This window comes from Haliaeetus albicilla, chromosome W, assembly GCF_947461875.1.
Source record: "Haliaeetus albicilla chromosome W, bHalAlb1.1, whole genome shotgun sequence".
NCBI lineage: Eukaryota > Metazoa > Chordata > Aves > Accipitriformes > Accipitridae > Haliaeetus > Haliaeetus albicilla.
In genome coordinates, this window is record NC_091515.1 from 825,773 (window position 1) to 847,361 (window position 21,589).

The window sequence follows — 21,589 nt, forward strand, 5'->3', positions numbered from 1 at the left end:
GTAATCATGGTGCCGTTGGCTGAAGCTCGCTCCGCTTCCCATTTCCCATGGTAAGCCTTCCCTCGGGAATGCGTGCGCCTGACCCTAAACTTTCCCCATTTTCCAAGCCAGTGCACTTGATGGGAACTCATCTTGCTGCTCGCCCCCTGATTACATACCCCGCGGATCTCCAGGGGTGGGACCGCTGCCAATTTAGAGTTGGCTGAATCCATTTCACTTACGCAGCTTTTCAAAGATTGGGTTCGGGCTCGGGGCTTTGTTTGTTCGTTGCCATTCCTTGCGGCTCAGCAGACGGCCTCGCCTGTGAAATAAACGCCATTCGGCGTTACCCTCGCTCTCGTGGAAAACACGCACGCGTATATTGTGTTTCCTTTAAAACAAACCCACGTTGGGGAACGACCGCTCAGGAAACGATGCTTTAATGCCAGGTTTTTAAGGGTGTTTGCTCCCCCCTTTTCAATTTTTAGTAAGCTAGTAAAAATCAATAGGCCTGTGTTCCCATCTGCACGCCACCTGACATGCCATGAATGATCAATGGGGCTCACGGAGGGGCTCTCAGGAAAGCCGAGCGCTGCAGCGGCCACGGCAGACGGAGATTCCGGCGCTTCGGCTTCTTCCTCTCCCCAGTTCGGTCTTTGCTGCCGTCGGGCCGCGGTGCCCAGCACGAGGCCAGCCCCAACGGTGCCGGAGAGGACAAGCAGCAGCAGCGGCAGCTCAGCAGACGTACACCTCCGTCGGCTCCGCTCGAGGATTTGCCCGAAGCTCCAGTAGTTACACCGGAGCAGCGGCACGCAGGCGAGCTCAGCCTGCGAAGGCTGGGAGCGAAGCCCGGCCGGGGACGTTGCACAGGTCCCCGATCCGCGCTCCCTGGGCTCGGCAGAGCTGGTGGCATTAAAAACCCGAAAGAGCAAGTGCTGTGCAGAGGGCAAGCGTCAGGCAGTGCCACGCAGCACCGGGGCCATAGAGGCTGAAGCAGTACCTGGGGAAAATCGCTTTCCAAGTGGTTCCCCAGCAGTTCCTCGGAGAGCTGGGGATGCTGCCCGCGAGGAGGCAAAGTGCCGAGACCCTGCTGAAAACACGACCTCCATCTCAGCCTGAGGCTGAGGCTCCTGCACTGTTGGAAACATGGGAAGGGGCCCACGGGGGCCGGCGGTGCCGATGTTCAGCCAGGGCTGGTCCAGCAGGCACCGGTGGGAGGTGGGAAGCATCCCCGGCCACAGTGGCAGGGATGGGAGTGGGAAAGGCAGGAGCAGGGAGACACGTCCATCTCACCTCTCTCCCTGCCGAGACAAGCCGAGTTTTATTTCTGGAAGCAATTTAATGGTTTGCTGATAACTTTGATTGGTTTTGTGTCAGGTTAGCTTTTAATCTCTGCTCTGGTCCGCTTCATTCTTTAAAATAACTGTGATTAAAGGATGCTGTTCTAGCATCGCATGTGCTCACGGGCATGCGTGTGACGGTGCACGGGCAGATGGCTCCTGCCTGCTGACCCTCCCTGCCTGCTGCTGACACGTCTGAGCTTCAGGCTGGGACCATGCCACTGCCCGGCGCTGCTCCTCCTGAGGAAGGATGGGGAGAAAACGGCCACGGAGGAAGGAAAGCTGCTTGGAGGGAAAAGGTAGCAGAGACACTGATAGCTACTGATCTGCAACACGCAGGGAGGTGTACCCCTACCCCAGGGAGGTGCACCCACCTCGGGCACAGCCTCACCACCTTCCCACCCCACCGACCCCGGTGTTGCCCCCTCTGTCCCCATCCCCTCCACTGTGCACCTCTCCCCGCCCAGTCCCCATTCCAGCACCAGCCCAGAGGACCCTCGCTCATGCATCCTCTCCAATTGCCGCTGCGCGTCCAGCTTTGTTTTCCAGGTGCCTGAAGTTAAACGGATGGGCATTTGCACTGCACTCTGGTAAGGCAGGTGATGCTGCTTCCCTGGCGATGCTCCTTCAGCTCTACTTCCCACATCCCGCCTCCTTCCAAACTGCCCCCCATCCCAGGAGCAGACCTTCCCATCCCAGCCTGGCCGGTTGGGCTTGGCCACGTCCCTGGTGTGTGTTTAACCGGTGTTTCTCCACGAGGCTGGATGGGCAGAGCGTGCTGCTGCTCGGGGTGAGCTTCCCACCTCTGCTTTCGCCTGGGCAGAGCAGGGTGAAGCCTTGGACACACGCATGGCTAAATGGCAGCATGTGCTGGGAAGAGTTAAGAATGGTGGTTTTGGGGCGTAAGACCCCCCTGCACCCCTCAGGCAGCCCCTTGCTCCCATGGGGCCACTGAGCAGCTTTTGGGAGAGGATGCTGCTGGCTGCTGTGCCTCTCTGTGGCCCCTGGAGTCGGAGAGAATCCTCAACATACCACATCTTTCACGCTCCCAAACGAATTTTCTTCGGATGCAGCCTCTGGGCAGAAAACGGACCTGTTCTTGGCAAACACACCAGGAGGGGAAAGAAAACCCCAGCCTGAAGTTCCTGGGCACGCCGATGGTTTCCTTCACTCCGGGGCAGATGCAGATTTTAATCAATGAGATCGATGGCGAATGCTCACGGGCTGCAGGAACGGAGAAGGGGCTGCTGGAGAGTGGCCGCAAGATGGATGACCAGCGGCAGAGGACCTGGGGGAGGTCAGAGGTGACCGTCACCTTGAGATCTAATCTGCAGCTCGCCCCCTCCGCGACGGATGCTGCCCGGGCTCCTACGGCAGCTCCTGCCCTCTTGCTGCCTAACCGCAGGCAGCCCTCGCCTGCCCTCTCCCACGGCCCCTCTCCCCGCTGTGTAACCCCCCTACCTTTACACACGCGCTTCACATGAGCGAGGGTATCTCTCAAGTCACCATCCCCAAGCAGAGGATACAAATCAGATCTTTTGCCTACAGAGCAAAGCACATCCCAAAAGCTGCCTTGTCTCCTGTCGTTTGCCTTTGCCTTGCCCATCCTGGCTCCCCAGGCGCCATCAGAGACCCTTTCCCAAGCCCGGCGGCCCCGGAGCCACCTGCCCCAAAACCCAGCACTGGGGAGCAGCCGGTGTGATCCCCGCAGCAGGCACGGCCGGCCACCCAGGGCCACATCCAGTCTGGTCTGGAGCATCTCCAGGGATGGAGACAGCACCGCCTGCCAGGGCAGCCTGCGCTGGGGCTTGGGCTCCCCCGCAGCCACCTCTGTCCCCTTCTCCCTTCTTCCTCCAGAAAGCTCACCTGAATGTGAAACCTTGGCTCAGAACCCCACATCCCCTGGGGGGGACAAGGACAAACTGGGCTGCCTTGTATTTCGGAGCAAGCACTGGGCGAGAAGGTTTCCTTGAGAGGGTAGCTCTGCCTCTCCTCCTGAGCCATACAAAACGCGCGAATACCCGCTCAGCTTCATTCCCACCTAGCTGCACGGGATGCTGCAGTCCAAGCCTCCTCTCCGAATTAGGAGCGGCTGAGGGCTCCCGTCTCCCAGCACTTGCCCCAACCCAGAGTATCACATCTCCTCCCCAGTCCTCTCCTGCCTGGCACAAACGCCCCACACCAACGCTCCCAGTTTGTTCTCTGCCTTTGGCGTCGATGGTGAGCGCTCTTTGCCGGCGTCACCTTGACTATCTGAATAACCTGGCTGCACGGAACAGCATTTTCCAGAAAAACAATGATTTGCCAAAATGACTTTGCCTGGCCCGAGTTTTTTGGCAGAGCGAACAGGAGGCGTAGCAGTCCGCTCTCATAAAAAAAACATTACCCAGGTTTGAAAGCACGGCTCAGCGAGCCCAGGGAAATGGCTCTGCAAGTCTCGGCAGATCGCACCGGGATTTGGGTTTGGCCCCGGAGCGTCTGGTGCTCACTCCGAAGGCTCCTGCTCAGCCACACATGCTTTGCAGTCGTTCTCTGATCGTCTGGTTCCCTCTCACGCAGTCTTTGGCTCCCAGGGTTCATTCTGCTCCCCATCCTCCTCCCTCTTGCCTTCCCTCTCCTTGAGCCGGGCAGTCCGGCAGCTGGCGGAACCACAGTTGCATTTGTTTCTGCAACAAATCCGGGACTGCTCTAAAATGGATTTTAAGTCACTTTCTGGCTAAACTGCAAACATGGTGATAATATGCAGCCTGCCTTAATAAATTCTCTGTCCTTAAGGCAGAAAGAAATATTTTTTGTGACTCTGCAGCAGTGCTGTGCATTGCTGAACAGGTTCCCATTTGGCTCCATACTGTTTTGCATTTCATTGCAATTCATTACTATACTATCTCTGTCCTGATATATCATAAAATCCACTTTTGAGAGCCTCCTGGAGTAACAAGATAATTAAAAATGGGTCAACATTATCCTTCAAGACAGAAAGGTAGAAAACACCTTCTCCCACAGGTACCCGTGCTGCCGGGCGGCCAGCTGACTGCAAAGCAGCCCGTGCAGCAGCAGCGATGGTCCCGTCTCCAAAGGGCACGTCCAGAGCATCCACTCCCCCCCTCACCCCTGCCCATCCCCAGGCACCTCAGACTCAGCACTGGTGCCAGTGGGGTGACCGCTTAGATGTATTTGTGAACCGAGATGACCATGAAACCGGACCAAACAGCTCTCTGTTACTCCTAGTCCTTGCAGGCTGCTAAAGAAGCCTTTATCTTTTAATGAGACCTAAATGAAAGAAATATCATTCATACTATAATCCGGGCTAAATTTATAAATGGTGTCACCCCACTCCTACCAATGGAAGGGGATGAGGACTGGGGTTGGACCCAGAGCTGGTTTTTACAATATCATTATTCAATAAGAAACACAGTATTTCATAATGTATAGTATAAAAGCAGTCAGGTGCAGTGAGAGCTGCAAAACATGATCCTTGATACTCATTACCGTCAAACGCACCTCCACGAACTTGACCAACGGCAACGGTCATGGCAACCCCAACCGTGGGGAAACTTCTCTTCTGGTTTTCCCTTTGTCTCAGGCAGCTTGGTACCAGCAGTCTGATGGTCGGGACAGTGGCTGTGCTCTTGGACAAAGCCACTGTCGTATTTCAGACAAGGTGGGATGCTCCCTCAAACGGTCTGTTCTGCTGGCCTGGACCGAGCATCGGTGGCCCCAATGCACCTACACACAGTTGCCATATTTCTTGCATTGCTACCAGATCTCAACTGACAAACACAGGTAATGCATACATAAACCAAGGTGTAAGAACGCGCTCTACTAGAGAGTAACAGAAAAAATAAAGCCAGAAATCTTTGAGATATTGAAGATGTAAATACCATAACACTGCGTCAGGTCCCAAGCGGGTTCCTTAAGGTGACCTTGGGTATTCTGGCAGTCATGGCCCAGCTGATCTACCACCACACATAGTCACAGCTCTGTCACTTGAATATCTTCTCATCAGCTGTATCTTTGCAGATTGGACTGGTAAGCAATGCCAGGATGAAGTCAGCCAGACTGCCAAGAGAGAAGCCTTCTGCCCAAGCCAGCTGATGGCACCTTTGAAGTCCTAGGCCATGCAGAAGATGAAGAAATGGGTCTTTTAAAATAAACATGCAGTAGGTGAGATCGGAATGTGAATACTGATAAAAACAGTACTGCAGTCAACTTCCCTCCCCCTTGGCTCTGGATAAACTTGTAAGAAGAAATACTCTTGCTAAAATCACTCCGACTTGACCGCAACATTTGCTTTGACTACAGAGGAAGACTAATCTCAGGGAGGAACGAGTACAGCAGCTTTCCCCAGCGGCCAGCCCTACCCGAGACACCAGGACCCCCTGGCTGTCCCACGACACTGGTCACGAGAGGGTGACACCAGGCAGTGACACTGCCAGTGCAGCAAGCGAGGACACGTGCCTGAACAGCGAGGGGCAGGAGGCAGTCCTTGATGTCAGAAAGGTGGTTTTTGGTGGTTTGTTTTTTTTTTTAAATCAAATTTAAACTTGCAAGATGTGCAGATTCCACCACCATTTTTATGATAAAAATATCAGCTTTCTTTTACTGTATTGTAAATTGGGAGTAGCTCTACAGGAATTAATAAATGCCTGTTTAAAGCCAGTTACTTCAGTAAATAAACATCTCCCCCCCCCCCCCCCCCCCCGGTTTTAAGCTACTCCAGTCCTTTGCAAATAGGTTTCCAATTTACAAAAATCAATTAAAATCATATATTCTAAATGTAACAACCAACAATGATCTTCCCGTAGATGTCATTCAGCCTTCATCTTAAAACCAAAATCAACATTCAAAAAGCTATGCTGCTGCAGCAGAAAGTTTCACCTTTTAATTTTTCATACAGGATTAATTTTTAATTTTCAGACATCAGAGATAGAGGGAAGTTCCCCAGGAGCCCTCCTGTTCAAAGAACACTCCAGGCAACTATTGCCATCAAGTGTCAATTTATCCCACTGAAGACTCTGATGCAGATTTTTACCGATGTTTTTTGTTCAGACAAAAGTATTATCGCTGGTAAAGTTTCAGTGTTTGCTAAAAGCCCGGCACAGCCTGGACCGCTTGTGGGGAGAACAGAAGAAACCCCTGTCCTGGTTTCTCCTCAGCTCCCTGGACCGTGGCGAGCACTGTCCCTGCCCAGCGTCGGGCACCTGGGACCTTCCGAGGTCCCTCACCACACGTTATGCCAGGCAGCGTTGGTACGAAATCGCAGTGGCGTAGATGTTATCAGATGTGCGCTCCTTCCACGCACGCTCAAAGACCTTGAACACAGGAAGGACCACCTGAGAGGCTTAATTTACAAACTGAGATACTCCTGAATTTCTTACAGACTTGATATCCCACAACAGGTCCTCACAGTTTTGCAAACCTCGGGACTGAATACCCGCGGCAGCCCATCTCGGTTTGCCGTGCGCTCCCCGGTGCCCACAAGCTCTCCGAAGCTCCCGCGCAGCCTCCCGTGTTCCCAGGACAGCAAACCTGGCCGTCAGTCCTGCTGCCTCTACACGGGAGGGAACAAGGAGGAAAAGGAACTTTTTCCCTGGTTGTGCTTTCCTGGCAATGGAAACAGAGGGAGAGACACCAGGGCTGTAGCTGGCCAGGAACTCTGTTTTCTAAAGGGAAAACTTGCACAGCTTCTGGAGCTTGCGGGGTGATGCTCAGAAGATATATTCAACTTTGGGTTCTTCTGCACATCGGTTGCTTGTGGAAGTTCCTGCAGCATCCAGAGGGCAAGATACCTTTGGGTCCTGTCCAATTTCTGCTATTAATGCATTGGCTTTTAAATACGTAAGCTACTGCTAACCATGTTAAAGGCCTTCCACTTACAGTTCTTTGATTGCATACAACTTGTCAATTTGAAGAAGTGTTTTGGCTACAAAAATCACTGTTTGAAACTGAACTAACTGACTCCCAAATGTTTATTCTTCTGAGCACTGTCCTTACCCTGCCTGCATCTGAAGGGACACATCCAGCACGAGAGGAGCGTGCAGCAGGAACGTCCTCAGTGCTGGTGCGTTTCGTGGCCGCGTCCCTCTCCGTGGGATGGGAAGCCTTGCTCTCAGGACACGGGGATCGGGCTGCTCTAAGCTGATGCCTGTCTGGCGACCAGGGGATCCCAAGGCAAGCCTGTCCCAGAAACCTGCAGAATACCAAGCACACCGAGATCCAAGTTCTGACCATGCCCTGCGGGGCACAGCATTGCCCGAACGCGTGGGGAACTCCAGCAGACAGCAGGAGAGGTCGTACCCATCCCTTCACATCAGGCCAGAGGGAGCGAGATGCGTGTGGATGGATTTCTGAGTCAGCTGCAAGGAATGCTGATCGTCGGCAAGACACACGCCACGTACGACCGTAACATTATGCGCTTTGGAAAAAACCTCTGATCAATACATTTGATGGAGTTTACACTGACCTCAGTGGTCTGCATTTTCAAATAGCTTTGGTTTTAGGCATGATTGACGTATTTTGAGGAGGACATCAACCAAACGCACACGCAAGCCTTGAACGCAGCCTGGCTCCTGCCGCGGTCGGCAGCGCTGCCGGCAGGATGGGCTCCTCTGGACGGGAGGCACGGCCGCGGCACCGGCAGAGCCCCTGGGTGAGGAGCCGTGACGAGGGAAAGCGGGGGAGCCCTCCCTCATGTTTTATGCAACTGAAGGCAGTGGATTTGATGTGCCTGGTATAATTTTTCTGGAGGTTTTTTTTTCTGTAAATCTCAAGTGACTTCTCATTTCCAGTATCTTACTCCAAATAACGCTAATTAGTGGATTAGACGCTAATTAGACAATCTCCATTGCGTCAGTTCAGGCAGAATATTGTGTGACAGTTCGGAGACAATCACGCATATGCAATTAATAATGCACAAGTCCATCGCTCCGTATCTCAATCACCTTCTCTCAGGTTGGCTCGTTTCCCTCAGCCTTAATGCATGCTCTTTCAAGCCGGAGAAAGGAGCACCTTCCCATTTGATCTCATCCGCCCCTTCCTCTGCCTCCCCTCCTCTGTCCCAGCAGCCGTCCGTCAGTCCGTCCCCCGCGTGCCGCCCAGCCGCTCCCCGGCACCGTCTGAAGGCCGGTCCGGCCGCTCCATCGCTAACGACGTCCCCTTCGGGCTGCGGTGCTGCACCTCCTCCGTCTCCGACGCGTAACGTGGCCGATTCTGCCCCTGCCCCTCCTCACCTTTGGCCGCCAGCTCCTCACCGCTGCCGCGAACATCCCGGGCGGTCCCTCACGTTTCCAGCCGCGGTGCGGGCATCGCGTCCTCCCTCCTCCTCCCCCCAAGGTTGCGCAAGATGCCGCTTGGCTTTACGCGACGCTTCAGGGCAGTTTCATTACTTGGGCCGGTATTAGACGAGTCCAGCGGAACGTCCTAATCGTTCACGCCACTCCGCATTGCGTTCCTCGTGTGAAATTCACCTCGACACGATTTTACAGCTCTCGGCCAAAGGTGCGGTTGTACGTCCAGCGCCAGGACAGGGACGGACGCTCCCAGCCAGCGCGGCGTTAAGCCACGGAGGATGACGTCCTCCATCGCGGCCCCGGCCCAGATCCTGCCCGGAGTTGCAGCCGGGAAGGGGTCGGCACCGACCGCCCCGCTCGCTCGCTTTGCGGCACGGGCACGGACGCAGCTCCGTCAGACCTAACTCACCCGGCAAAAACCGCAGGTGCCAACAAAACCTTGGTCAAGGAGCGGCAGAAGGGCTGCAGCGCTTTTGATCATTTTGAGTAGTACCCAAGTACACGGCCAGATATTTAATTACCAAAAAACGATGCTGCATAAATGAAAAAAATATTGATCTTTTTGCATCAAAATGCAATCATGCCAAATCAAAAACAATTAATGTCCTGAATGCAGATATATAGCAGGAAATAGGCATGTACTTTTTATAGGTAAATTGCTTAAGGTATAATCTAGGCTTTAGTATATTTTCATTTCTATTAAACGAGGAGACAGCAGTGAGCACTGAGCTCACTACATTTGACCGTCTCTCTACACAAATCAAACAGTTCATATTTTGCGAAGTAAACAGCAAAACCAGCGCATCTAATTTTTGAAATTCTTCTGGCTTTTCTTTTTGACCTTTGGTATTTGTACGTATCGATGCTCTCTCTAAACCATTGCACAAAAACACCTTGAAGTGTCAAGCTTTAAAAATGAGTCTTCTTTTCTCTTTCTCCTGTGCAGCCTGGATTATCTTGGCCTTGTCAAAATACATTCTCTAGTTAGAGGTTGGAAATATTTCCCTCCTGGCTCCCAAGTATTGATTTTTCAAGGCTCAGCTCTGCCTGTCAGCCGAGGAGGGGAGAGGTGAGAGTTCGCCCGGCGCTGCCTGGCTGTGCCTCCTGCACCACCGTGCCCCGTCCCTCGCAGCCGGCCCCGGATCGCCCACCGAGCCGCCACCAGCGCGCCTTACCTGCAAGGAAATACCGGAGCCACTGGTGTTTTAACACGTTCCCGCACCCCAAAACTGAGGACTCACACGATTCCTCTGTGGGTTTTTCGTTTTGAAGGCTGCTGAGGTCATGTCTGACCCGGCTCCGGCCGTCCCTGGCTCACCCCACGCCTCTCGGCAAGCCGCACGGCACTGGGCCTTCCTCTGCAAGCAAACACAGCTGCCATTTTTTAAAAATAATGGGTAACGCAGATCCCAACCCAAACACAATGCTATGTTAAATGCACTTGGTAGTCCTGCACGCCACCTCAGAAAAATCTCAGTGTTTAATTTGTTTCAGTTACTTTCTCTGGGGAAACGCGAACCAGAGGACGAGGGAAGAGCATCACCTGGCACACGTCAGTGTTGGTGAATTTCTGGAAGATGAGTATTCCCTTGTTTGCCTGGATACACTGCTTTGGGAGTTAAGAGAACTTTACTCTCAGCACCCTTCTACCTTCGTTGTTTGTAACAAAGGCTGAAGCCTCTTCACCACACCCCCCTGCCCGCTCTTAAGGTGACTCATTCTGCTCTCATTCGTGCTGATTTTCAAATGAAAAGGAAGAAGTTTCTTAAACAGTGAAAAGACTTCAGAGTACTGGCCCATAAATCAGCAGCAGGCAATTATTTACACACCATCAGGCTGATGCCACGAAACCAACGCTCTTCAATACAATTCAGTTTTATTTCACAAGCATATTTACACCAGGAAGTTTAATACATACAGAGGACGGGGAGTGGATTCGTCAAGAAGTTGCTGGAGAGGCAGACACTTGAACCATTCACCATACACGGTGACTTCAATCATCACAACATTTTCATACAGGTGTCTCATCATGTCATCTTTTGCTTGTAAACTGCCAGTGAAGCCACATACGTCTCTACATTTACAAGGACAAGTCCAAATACAGTACTAACAAATCAATAAAGCACTAAAAGCTTACACCGGAATGACAATACACATTTCACTGCAGTGCTGAGAGCGTGAGGCTGGGCAGAAGTTCAGGACTGGGCTTAACAGAGTCACCGAAGCGGCGGGCTGGGTTTAACTGGTGCGCACACAGCAGTGAGCTGGGGAGGGACCTCCAGCCCAGCGGGGACCACGCCGGCCCCGTGCCCAGCCCGGCGGCCGGGGACGTGGGGCGGACTGGCCCCAGCTCCAGTCAGGGACATTTGGGGGGTTAGCGACTCCTCCGCAAGCAACTCTCTCTCCACTAACGCTTCGGCTCTTGCTACATGAACTGATTTTCAGGCAGGACGGCGAGGAAAATTACCAGCTCTCTTCCGCATTTGAGAAAATCCATTACGCTTCTAGCGTAAAACAAACATTTTAATGCATATATAATTCAAGATGTTTGTTCACTATACCACAAAGGAAATCACTGCAGGGGCACGGTCCCCATTCCTACTGGGGCCGCATTTTGTTTTGAAAATAAACACGTATACATAACGTGATATCTACCGTAACCCAACGGATAGGATCCTGGGATACCGGTGGGAGAACGTTTACAGGCTACCTTAGCACTCTCCTCATAAGCCTACACTGAAAATTACAGCATTTCATTCTACGGATGAAAAGACTCTGTTAGCTCTCCTCTTTTTTTTTTTTTTTGATCTCCAAGGTTACACATATATCTGTATAAACACAATGTACATGCACGTTGCATTAGTTCACTTAGAAAAGACCCTGATATTCTACTACAGAGTTCTCCACTATAGACTACATTCCCGCCAGAGAAAAGATTAAACTTTACGGCAGTTTGTGTTAAACATTCCTAATGGTCTTAATTTCTTGCTTTTTAAATTTTTTTAAAATTATTTTTAAACAGCAAACAGATATGTAACTGCTGGACTGTAAATCTCACTTTCATGTACAGTGTACTACACAGACCACCTAAAAAAAAAAAATCAATGCTTTTTATATTTAGAAGCCATTTTTAAATTCATTTATTCCTTTTTGGGGAAGGGAAGATTCTATAAGTACCATTTTTACTTTATTACGTAAAGACAGTCTTCTTAGTTCTGTGAGCTTTTCAGACAAAAATGGCAAAGAAAAAGCTATACAAACATATACATCAATATGTTTAAATAAAATAGTATTTTATAGATTTTTTTTCTTTACTGTGAGCATAAACCAGCATACTTTCACACTATTAAATATTTCACAAAATTAGATATGTAAGAAGAGGGAAACACAGTCACAGGTAATGTTACACAGGAATATTCCTACTGAAGAAAACGTTTCAATATATCCATTCAAATAACTTACCTTCTACATACTTTTCATCATTTTTCCAGCGAGAATTGCTCCCCACCGTTGCCATTTGTGCCGCCTCCCTCCAGGACCTGTGTCCTTGCCCTCTGGTCCCCCGGTGAAGCCACCGTGGGAGCCGTGGCTGTGACACAAGCGCAGGGTGGCACGGCGTGGGTGCAGTCTCACTGTCCTGCACATCTCGGCACAAATGGGAGCGGCTTTAGGAAGAAAAAGCTTTTTGTCTTTTTTTTTTAAATAAATACCTGCATTGGTAGCAAAAACCACCTTTATATATAAATACTCCTTTTTTCAAGTTTGCTATTCCATCTTAAAGAGATTTTTTTTTAATTTATTTACATGTGGACTATTATTCTTTCTTCCAGACTACAGCAAACAGTGACTGAGCACAGCAGCACTTCCGATTCTCTTGAAAACCGAGACTTTGCATGAGGAAACATCCCCTTCAGATCAGAACACAGGCCATCCACCCCCCGAAACTCAACCCCCTCCCCATCTCGAGGCAACGAGCCCCTCATTAAGAAAGCCAAGTGCCTAGCTCTGAGATGCATCAGCCACCATCATTCAGTGGTCACTAGGAGAAAGTACATGTAAACAATGAGCCTTTTTTGGTAAACACTGAGATTCTGCAAGCGTCTCCGAAGGAAAAACGTGTTTAATGAGGGCTGCTGCGTGAACTCAATATCCAGCGAGGAAGGGGCTGGGTTCAGCCCGGCTGCAAAGCCTGGTTTGATTCCTGCCGCTGCAGATCTGGCCGAGGAGCGCCGTCACAGTGTTACTGATCCCCTGCTTCTGCTGCGCCACGCAAGGAGCACGTTCCCCAGCGCCGTCGCCTTCCTTCTCCCGGCTGCAAGGAAAAACCAGCCGGCGTCAGCGCAGCCGCCCCGCAGAGCCGGGCAGGAGCCCACCGGCGGTCTGCAGGCACTGGCGTGGGCAACCCGTGTGAGGAGCACAGAGACAGGGAGAATTACGAGGAACTTCGAAAAAGAAATGGATTTCTAGCGCGGGGGATTTACCCTAGACCATAAAGCGATGCTCCTTGCCGTCGTGAGCCATGAGGATGACGTTTCGGTTGGAGGTCCAGATGAGCCGTGCCAGCCTGAGGGCGTTGTGAGAGCCCGGCGAGGCTGGCTGGACGGGGGGCACCTGGTAGGTTTTGATGCAGCGGAGCTGGGGCGCAGAGTTCAGCATGCCGATGCTCCCCAGGAGAGAGGTGTTCATCTGGAAAGACACCCACGGGTGACCCACCCTGCCTGCAGCTTCTGGGGGTGGGTCACCACCCGCAACGCGCACCCGGACCTCCTCCCAGACATCGACATCTCTGCGACCCCCGGGACCAGTGCTGTCTCAAAGCAGGCTTAATTAAAATTTCATTAGACTGGGGCCAAGCAATGCCGTTTACTGGAAGGGTAGCTGAGCGTTTAGGCGGTGTGCTGGGTGGTCTGGATGGTGGTTAATGACCACGACGCACAACTGTGCACAATGGAGGACCTGATGAACTCAGTGGGCATACCCTACTGCGCTCCTTGGGGGGATTTTATAAAGACATGCTAAGCATAAGCATACACAATCAGAATTTAAGGAAAAAAACATGAAATATTAATAAGATTATATTTATGCTAGAATATTATTTATCAAAATCATAAAAACACTAAAGCAGAATATATGCAGACTAAAGAGCAGTCATCATGATAGGTACGAACAGACAAAACCCACCAACAAGAGCTTTTTTATTGTCTGGTAGATGAAGAACCCACCAACAAGAGCTTTTTTATTGTCTGGTAGATGAAGAGGCCATTCAGAAGAGATCTGTTGAGTTACACTCTTTGGAAAGCAGGCCAATTATTGCTGATGCATCGTCTAGCTCCACATTTTTAAAAATGATTCTCTGATCTAACTCACTGAGATACACAAAATCTTATGCTTTCTGAAATGCTGCTTTACTCTCAAAAACCTTTCTATCCGCATGCATCGCAACCCTAGAATTTCCATCAGCAGGCGGCCGGCCGGCTGCATCCCTGAGACGTGCCCCGTGAAACCTTGGCAAATCTTGGGACATTTAAGGCGCGTTATTGCTGATGCCACGTCCTGAATTCTGATCAGTACAAAGTACAAGCCATTACTTTTTCCTGGCTCTTCTCGGCAGCAGAGCGGTGTCAGAGAGTGTAAATCATGGCATCTCTAGCAGGGAGCATGCAAGCACCACTGACATTTTCACAATTTAAATCATCTTGAGTAATAACCCTTTTAAGATGACTAATGTTACTGATTTTCCTGCATTAATAATAGTGCCAAATAGAACACAGAAGGGAAAAATCACTAGTGCACGAGGTCACATTTTAAAACTAAATGTGTAGGTATATTTAACTCTTTGTGTAAAAGCCACTTTAATGTGAACGTTTATACACCTGGATGAGTGTGGCAGATCACAACTTAAAACTTATGCCTGACTCTTTTTTCCCTGCCAATTCTGAAAGATCTAGCCCGACTGCTTTCCAGATTTTCCCCAAGCACTTAAATTGAATAAACGTAACTGATGGATGAAGATTCTTGCTGTTCTCATTTACTGTTTCAGAAAGCACACAATATAACAATGGATAATAATTTAGGAATTTTTTAATGGCACCTGTAGAACTACTGAATGACAGAAAACTGGGGAAGTATGTTAAAGAATGTAACTGGTACTTATGGGCATACTGAGTTCTGTTCTATAGTCTGATTACTGTAAGACTCCATGATTTTGATAGCACACATTGGTCGATCAGATCAGTTGCTGCCAAATAAAGTATTTTTTAAGTCTAACGCCATTTGAAAGAGGAAAAAAAATCCTGCTTGGGGAATGTAGGCAGCAGCCTACAACCAACACAAAATATTCATACCAATGTGAGATTACAAAGAAAAGGATTGCTTGTATGTTAAAGGAAATAAACCTCTAGATACATCACAAAATGGTGGCCTCTCAGTTTCTACTTGTGTTCCAGACCCTTTTTATATCGTTTATATCTCAGCTTTCCTGTTTTCAGTACCATTAGGGAAACAGAAGACAGCTCCACACTGTGTGGCACAGCCCAGCAAAGGGGTCCCCAATGCTACCACCACACAAGGGCTTGGAGCGGAGCTGGGCACAGGGGCACGGGCACCGCGGTACTGGGAACCAGTGTTTGCCCTGAGAGTTTTGCATCAAGCTTAAAAAAAAAAAATAAAAAAATAGGAGGCATGTTCCTGAAGCTTACTCTCTGTTGGAATTGATGGGGTTGCAGGAATTGGAGAAGAAAACTTCCTACTGGTAGGAAGGGGACGGGTACCAGGGAGAAGCCGCTGCCCTGGCCCGTGCAGAACTAGCCAGGGGTCTCCTACATGGCTCTACATTTTATCCAGTGGATATCTTAGGTATGTGAAGTTGAACTATTACAACAGTATCGTACTCAAAATATCAAACATGAAAGTTTATCATTTGAGAATGTGCTTTGATTGCCCAGAAGTGACGTACGGATGTGTATGCAAACAGCCCCATCCCTCACCCATGGATACATGCAAGAAGTGCTTAAATAGAAACAATGACAGGAAAAATCCCCTGCGTTACAGGGACACCGCTACTCAAAGCTGTCTTCACAAGCCTGCAGGGATGGTGAAGGAAGAGTTGTGCAGCAGAGAGGTGCAGGGGACCGGGGGACCGAGCTCAGGCCAGCAGCCGACCCTGCCCTGCCCGCACGGGTGCCTGAAGGCAGAGGAGCACGCTCGCTTCGGGGTAAGATGGGGGGGTAAGATGGGAGGGCAGCGTGGGGCTGGCTGGTGAGTGACAAAACTCTGTGCTGAGATTTCAGCTTCTGCCCTAACTTCTGGGACTCTCCTGTTGTCAGCGTTTCCTTATGTATTACACCATTATGGAACAACGTTAAAAGAAAGTCCCAAACGTGAGTTTACTAACCATGTGCGTGCAAGACAGACGGACGGTAACGCATCCTTACCTGCCAGAAGGAGAGGTGGCTGTCGGAATTGGAGTACGTGGCGAGGTACCGGCCATCAGGGGCAAAAGCCACCGCAGTTATCGGTCCTTTATGGCCATGGATAGTCTGGCAAGAGGGAGAGAGAACAGGAACATAGAAGATTCACTACCCATCATCACGACGTTGCTGAACAGACTTTTAAGTAAACACGAATGCACATGTACGTGAACTTCTACAAAACTTTTTTGGAAAACTGAGAGAGACCATTACCAGCAGTAAAAATGAAATACTATGTGGAAATGCCTCTTCATATTCACCTGCATTTTCTGTTATTCTAGCACTCATTTTCTGACTGTCATTGTGTTAATCGGCAAATACCCCTGAGGAGCAAAGCAAAGCTCTTCTGCAGAGGTTGGTTCCCGTCGGTCGGGGAGGACAGGAGGGCGGCACGTGCTGCTCCCGTGCAACTGAAGGAATGGCATGAAATGTAACTCCTGCTGTCACATGCAGGGACTTGTGCTCAGCACAGAGAATGCCCTTTCCTCAGGGCACTTAATGCCTCCAGACAACCCAAACCATGGAAGTACACCACTGAAATGTCTTTCTTATCAGGTGGGACTTAAGCACATGCCGCTCAGTATTAAATACCATGACAATTTCTTCTAAGTGTTCTCATAGCTGCTTAGCTAATAAAACAGAATTAAATCATCATATGAACACATTCCCTGCCAAATCTGGTTTTTAAACCAAAGTAATTTGTCAGGTATATGAACATAAATGCGTCTTTAACGGGAATTTTCTAAAAAAAATGTAATACTTAACGCTCCCCAACGGAGGTTGTAAATTGGATGTCTAGGAGCCTCCAGGTGGCTAAGCAGCAGGCAAGGAATGGTAAGAAGCACAATCTGCCCACCCCCCCTTTATAAACAGTCTTTGCAGAAATGTCACCCTGTTCAGAGTGCTAAACATTTTCAGTGGGGTCCCTGGCACCAGTGAGAGGCCGGGAGCAGAGCTGGGCAGCAGGCATGGCTGCACACCCCGTTGCTCCAAGCACCCGCTTCCCCCACGGTGGTTAAAGTTACCGCACTCATGCCACTGCTCCTTCGTCAGGACAGCCATAGCGTAACTCTACGCAGGAACAGTAACGAGAAGACCACAAACTCCTTTCCAATGGTACAGGAACGTAATTGCCTTTTTGTGAAAACCTCCCCAAGAGGCAGATGATGGACTGCAGAATTACATCCACCCGCAGCCAGACCTGTTCATCCTTTACAGCTGCACCTCTGTGTGCACTGACAACCGTTGCACTAAGAGAGTCCTCTCTACTCCAACAAACAGCAGAAATATTTGCATTGCAATGTAAAGGGTCTAGGTATGCTTACACAGAACATATCCCAAACACAGGGAGTGGAAACGTCCTGACAAAGCAGACAACAGCTGCCCCCTCACAGCACTGTGCCTGCCCACCGAGCGAGGGCATCCTTTATGCCCAATCTTGATTCAACTAGAAGCATGCAATTAAAATCCTTTGAACTACTGCCATAATAAATGTAATTAAAAGTTAAAAAAAAAAAAGTACACCTTCTATTGTAGGTGAAGCATAAGGGATTTTTTTCAGAAATAGTACAACTGGAAGGTACCTAGTATTTTCTCAGATTAGAACTTCAACTATTATGTGAAACACATACTTTTCATGGCAGCGCATCATAGATGCATAGACGTGCACCACACATTCGTGATGCGCATCTTTTGCCATCAAAAAGTTTTCCAAGGCCAAGTAATGGACTCCTAGCTCCGGACAATCTTTGACAACACGTAATGTTACAGATCCCACTACCGTTCTTCCCTTACAGCACACCCTTCTGCACAGCGTTACGGCAGCGACGGGGTCCTTGCAGGCAAGGCAGGAGATCGGCACTCCACCCTCCACCCGGCTGCGCTGCCAGTCGCTTGTGTCAGCTCAGCGAGTCGCACGTCCTTCTGCTCACACGCCACACCTGCAGCTGCAGCCTCACCAGCATTAAATCACTGTTTCTTACAATATCCAACAACATAAACACGTATGTTGGAAACCGCATGAAAAATTACTCACTTATTCCATGGTCAGAGTCACCGTTAAGATTTTATTTACTCATTACCTGAGGTTACTGTTCAACAGCTGCAAAACACGCAGATGCTTTACACGAGACAGACTCATTTGTGCTATGTCTTCTCTAACGCTTTGAAGATCTTAAAAGGGACAAAGCCAGGTAGCTCACCTACCCTCCCACCTTATAACCCAGCGGTACAAAACCCGAGAGCCCCTCTCGTAGCTGGTACCCCCGCTCCGGTCAGCGCCAAGGCCTGGCTTCTCCCACCCGCTCCCCAGGGACCCTGCCCGAGGATGGGCTCCAGCGAGCGCTGGGGAGAGCGCCGGCCAGTGCCGGGGCTGTTATCGGAAGCGCACAAAGTATTTCTTCGAAAATCCACAATAGCAGCTCTTTTCTGCATGAAGAGGCTCTGTGCCATCTTTAAATTGGCAGGGCTTAACTGTGCGAAAAAAGACTTTGTAATATTTATTGAGTAAAATGAGGCTGCAAAAATGAAAGTAGTGCTCCTGTACCCATCACTGGGACATTAAAAGATGAAGACCTACTCAGAATGGTACACTGCATTTAAAAAGTTAGCCTTATATATTAAGAAACCATTAATATATTAATTTCGTGTTTATCATGTAAAAGGTGAGTGAACTCCAACAGAACCCCCAACCTATCTCTTTAATGTAATCACCACAGCTTAGGACAAAAGTTTGAAAGGGCAATTAATTAGATGATCCAATGTTTAGACCCATCAAACCCTTTAGCGCTTAACAAGCAAGTAATACTTGTCAATAAAATATGTTTTGGTAATACAAAGGTAGAAAATCAATAGTACTTGCACACTTGTTGCTCTTTTTACTACTGAAAATGTGTTCCAATAAGTACAATCCTTAAGGGAATTAATCTGTTTTGTTATTTAAAGGAAGTGCTTCTCTAATTGATGCTAATCCTTTCAAGCCAAGATTTATTTTTTGGTGCGCCATCTAAACTTGTGCTTTGCAATGCTCATCTTGTGTTTCCGAGGCCAATGAGTAAGCGTAACAAAAACAAATTATTGCTGCTCATTCAAAATATTCTGCTTGCACCCATACATTTGGTGCTTAGACTCCGCTGGCTGGCACCGCTTTGCTGCAGTGCTGAACACTGCATTAATGGATTACAGCACTAATGCTTCAATGGAGAACGCATGCCAAACACACGTTCTTTGGGATTGCTTTCAAGTTACTATTTGCAGTTTTTCAGCTCCAAAGCAGTTATATTAGCACACGATGAAAAGTATGCAAAAATCTGCACAATACTGGTTTGGAAGGAGGCTTAATTCTGAACGGCAGAGACAGTGGGACAAAGTGCAGCTGTTTGCAGCTTCCCTCTGCCCAAGCAATTGTTTTTTAATGGAAGGATGCTCCTGGGAGACTATTTGACTTCTGCACCTGCCACTGTCGTTGTCCTGTAACACATGATATACTGAAGCTATGACAACCTAATTCTAAGTCCAATATTTGGTAAACTCTGCATTGAACTGCAATATTCTGTTAAAGGTGACATAAAAAAATAAACACTGTATCACTGCAGCAATTTTATTTTCATAAATATACTGAAATGCATACTTTAAATTGATAAAGTAACTTATGTACTCCTATAGAGAGACACTAATATTTTATGACCTTTATTATTTGATATTTATCTCCCCAATCTCTAGGGGTACCTTAACTAAAGGCAAACAAAAAATTCACTTACTAAGAAAGCAGCACGCCTAACGCATCCCCAGAAGCGCTGCCTTTCCAGTACCCATCGTGTGAAAGACGTACAAAAGCAGAGGTTTGCCACAGCTGAACCATACCCTTAACATGATGCGCTTGCTTTTAGCTTGGAGCAGTAGGAAAATACCAGCTCCAACTTTTGCGTGGGATACAAATAATCTCTGGGCAAGGGATGGTTATCTGAAAATTAAGAAGGAGGCAATTCTGTAAGTCCTTCATGGATCAGTGAGGAATCCCTGGCAATGACTTCACGGGCAATTTCAGCAGCCAAGCTGGGGCAATCTGCCACAGCAACTGCCTAGAAGTGTTCTTAGACAGAAATGAAACATGATACAAGAATGTAAGTAAATTGCAAACGTAAAACTCATTATGCTAAAGGCAAAGCAAACAACAGACAGTTAACAACTGAAATGTTAAGCTGAAAATCATGGGTGTTGATGGCGCTACTGAAAAATGTACCTCTCCCTCTACTTCCCCCTCCCAACTAAATAAAAATAATACAAGTTTAGAATAGATCTTAATAAATAAAGCTAGGTCTGACAGATCAGTCATTCCTAGAGGATTTTTTTTTTAATTGCATAACAAATAACAACGAGAAATGAGCCAACAAGAAAAAAAGAGGTTAGTAGTGCTTTACTGACACACATACATCTCTCTGAGGCTGCCTGGCAGTGGCATGCACTGAGTGATTCCACATCACAGAAACAAAAGTTTTCTTTTCTTCTTTTTTGTTTTTTAAATTAAAAATTAGAAGTTGGATTTTAATGCTAACGTAGGATGCAAAACCCTGCAGAACATATACAGAGCCCAAACTGTGGGGAGGAATAAATATCGGCCTTTGAGGTAATGAGAAAAATGGCAGACCTATGAAGTGAATATATAAAAATAAATACTTACGACGACTGCTGCAAAGGTAAACAGAAGCCCCTACAGTGCCTGCTCAGCTGCTCTCACTTCAGTCATGGGGAGATTAACAGCACCTTCGTGAGGCTGCGATGTGCTATGCCCAGCACCCATTTTTCTTTTTTCAGAGATTGTGAATCTTATCTTTGTTTGCAGCAGCACTCCTTCCTGGGCTCCTGCACATCTGTCTTCTTTTGCTACACGGGTCTTCACATCATACTTTCATGTGACAAATTTACTTATTTCAGAATATATGCACTTAAGATCGGTACCTGCAATGGAGGGGGTACCGGGTATTTTCAACAGATGGTAAGAAGTCCCCATTTGCCACTACGCTCCTGACCTTCTGCTTCCAGCAGTAGTTGCTGTAGCTGTGCCTCTTGAATATTAACCTGCAGTTGAAAGGGTTCTGGATCTACAGGAGCTGACAAGCACGGCAGTACTACAGCAAGCATGGAAACCAGCACGGACCCTACCCACAGAGGGTCAAAGTTGGTATTTAAACACAGTGGACATCATCTACTCACGCGCCCCCAACACAAGTAGGATTTATGTAACTTTTTACTATGTTTTAATTCTGTTTCTATAGAAATATGATGGATTCTGAATAACATGAAACTTAGAACTCCTACGCTTAAAAGTCTTGAATAATATAAAGTAAGTATACTCATGTTCGTGTTTAAAGAAGAAGAAAACACACTTATTTACAGCTGTCCTCACTGGATGAGCCTGCCAAGCGAAGTCTTTCCCTCATGATGAGCACTTCCCTAGCCAAGGCCAGGCACCCCCCCAGCCACCGCGCTGGCCCCAGCCCATGGCAGGCAGGGG

The 21,589-nt window shown here is 48.7% G+C and overlaps 2 protein-coding genes across 11 annotated transcripts in view; one reads left to right on the top strand and one right to left on the bottom strand.

Annotated features, from left to right (window-relative positions):
• TXNL1 (thioredoxin like 1) overlaps nucleotides 1–21,589 on the top strand; it is a 184,971-nt gene that overhangs the window by 3,441 nt on the left and 159,941 nt on the right. The gene's annotated exons all lie outside the window — the stretch shown is intronic.
• The window catches only part of WDR7 (WD repeat domain 7), a 151,109-nt gene continuing 139,987 nt past the window's right edge, over nucleotides 10,468–21,589 (bottom strand). For all 10 annotated transcript variants that reach the window (XM_069774991.1, XM_069774989.1, XM_069774986.1 and 7 more), the window contains 3 exons: nucleotides 16,042–16,146; nucleotides 13,090–13,294; nucleotides 10,468–12,920 (listed from right to left, as the gene is read on the bottom strand). In XM_069774991.1, the coding sequence (XP_069631092.1) occupies nucleotides 13,091–13,294; nucleotides 16,042–16,146 (309 nt within the window). In that variant the 3' untranslated portion in view covers nucleotides 10,468–12,920; nucleotide 13,090. The remainder of the gene's footprint in view (nucleotides 12,921–13,089; nucleotides 13,295–16,041; nucleotides 16,147–21,589) is intronic.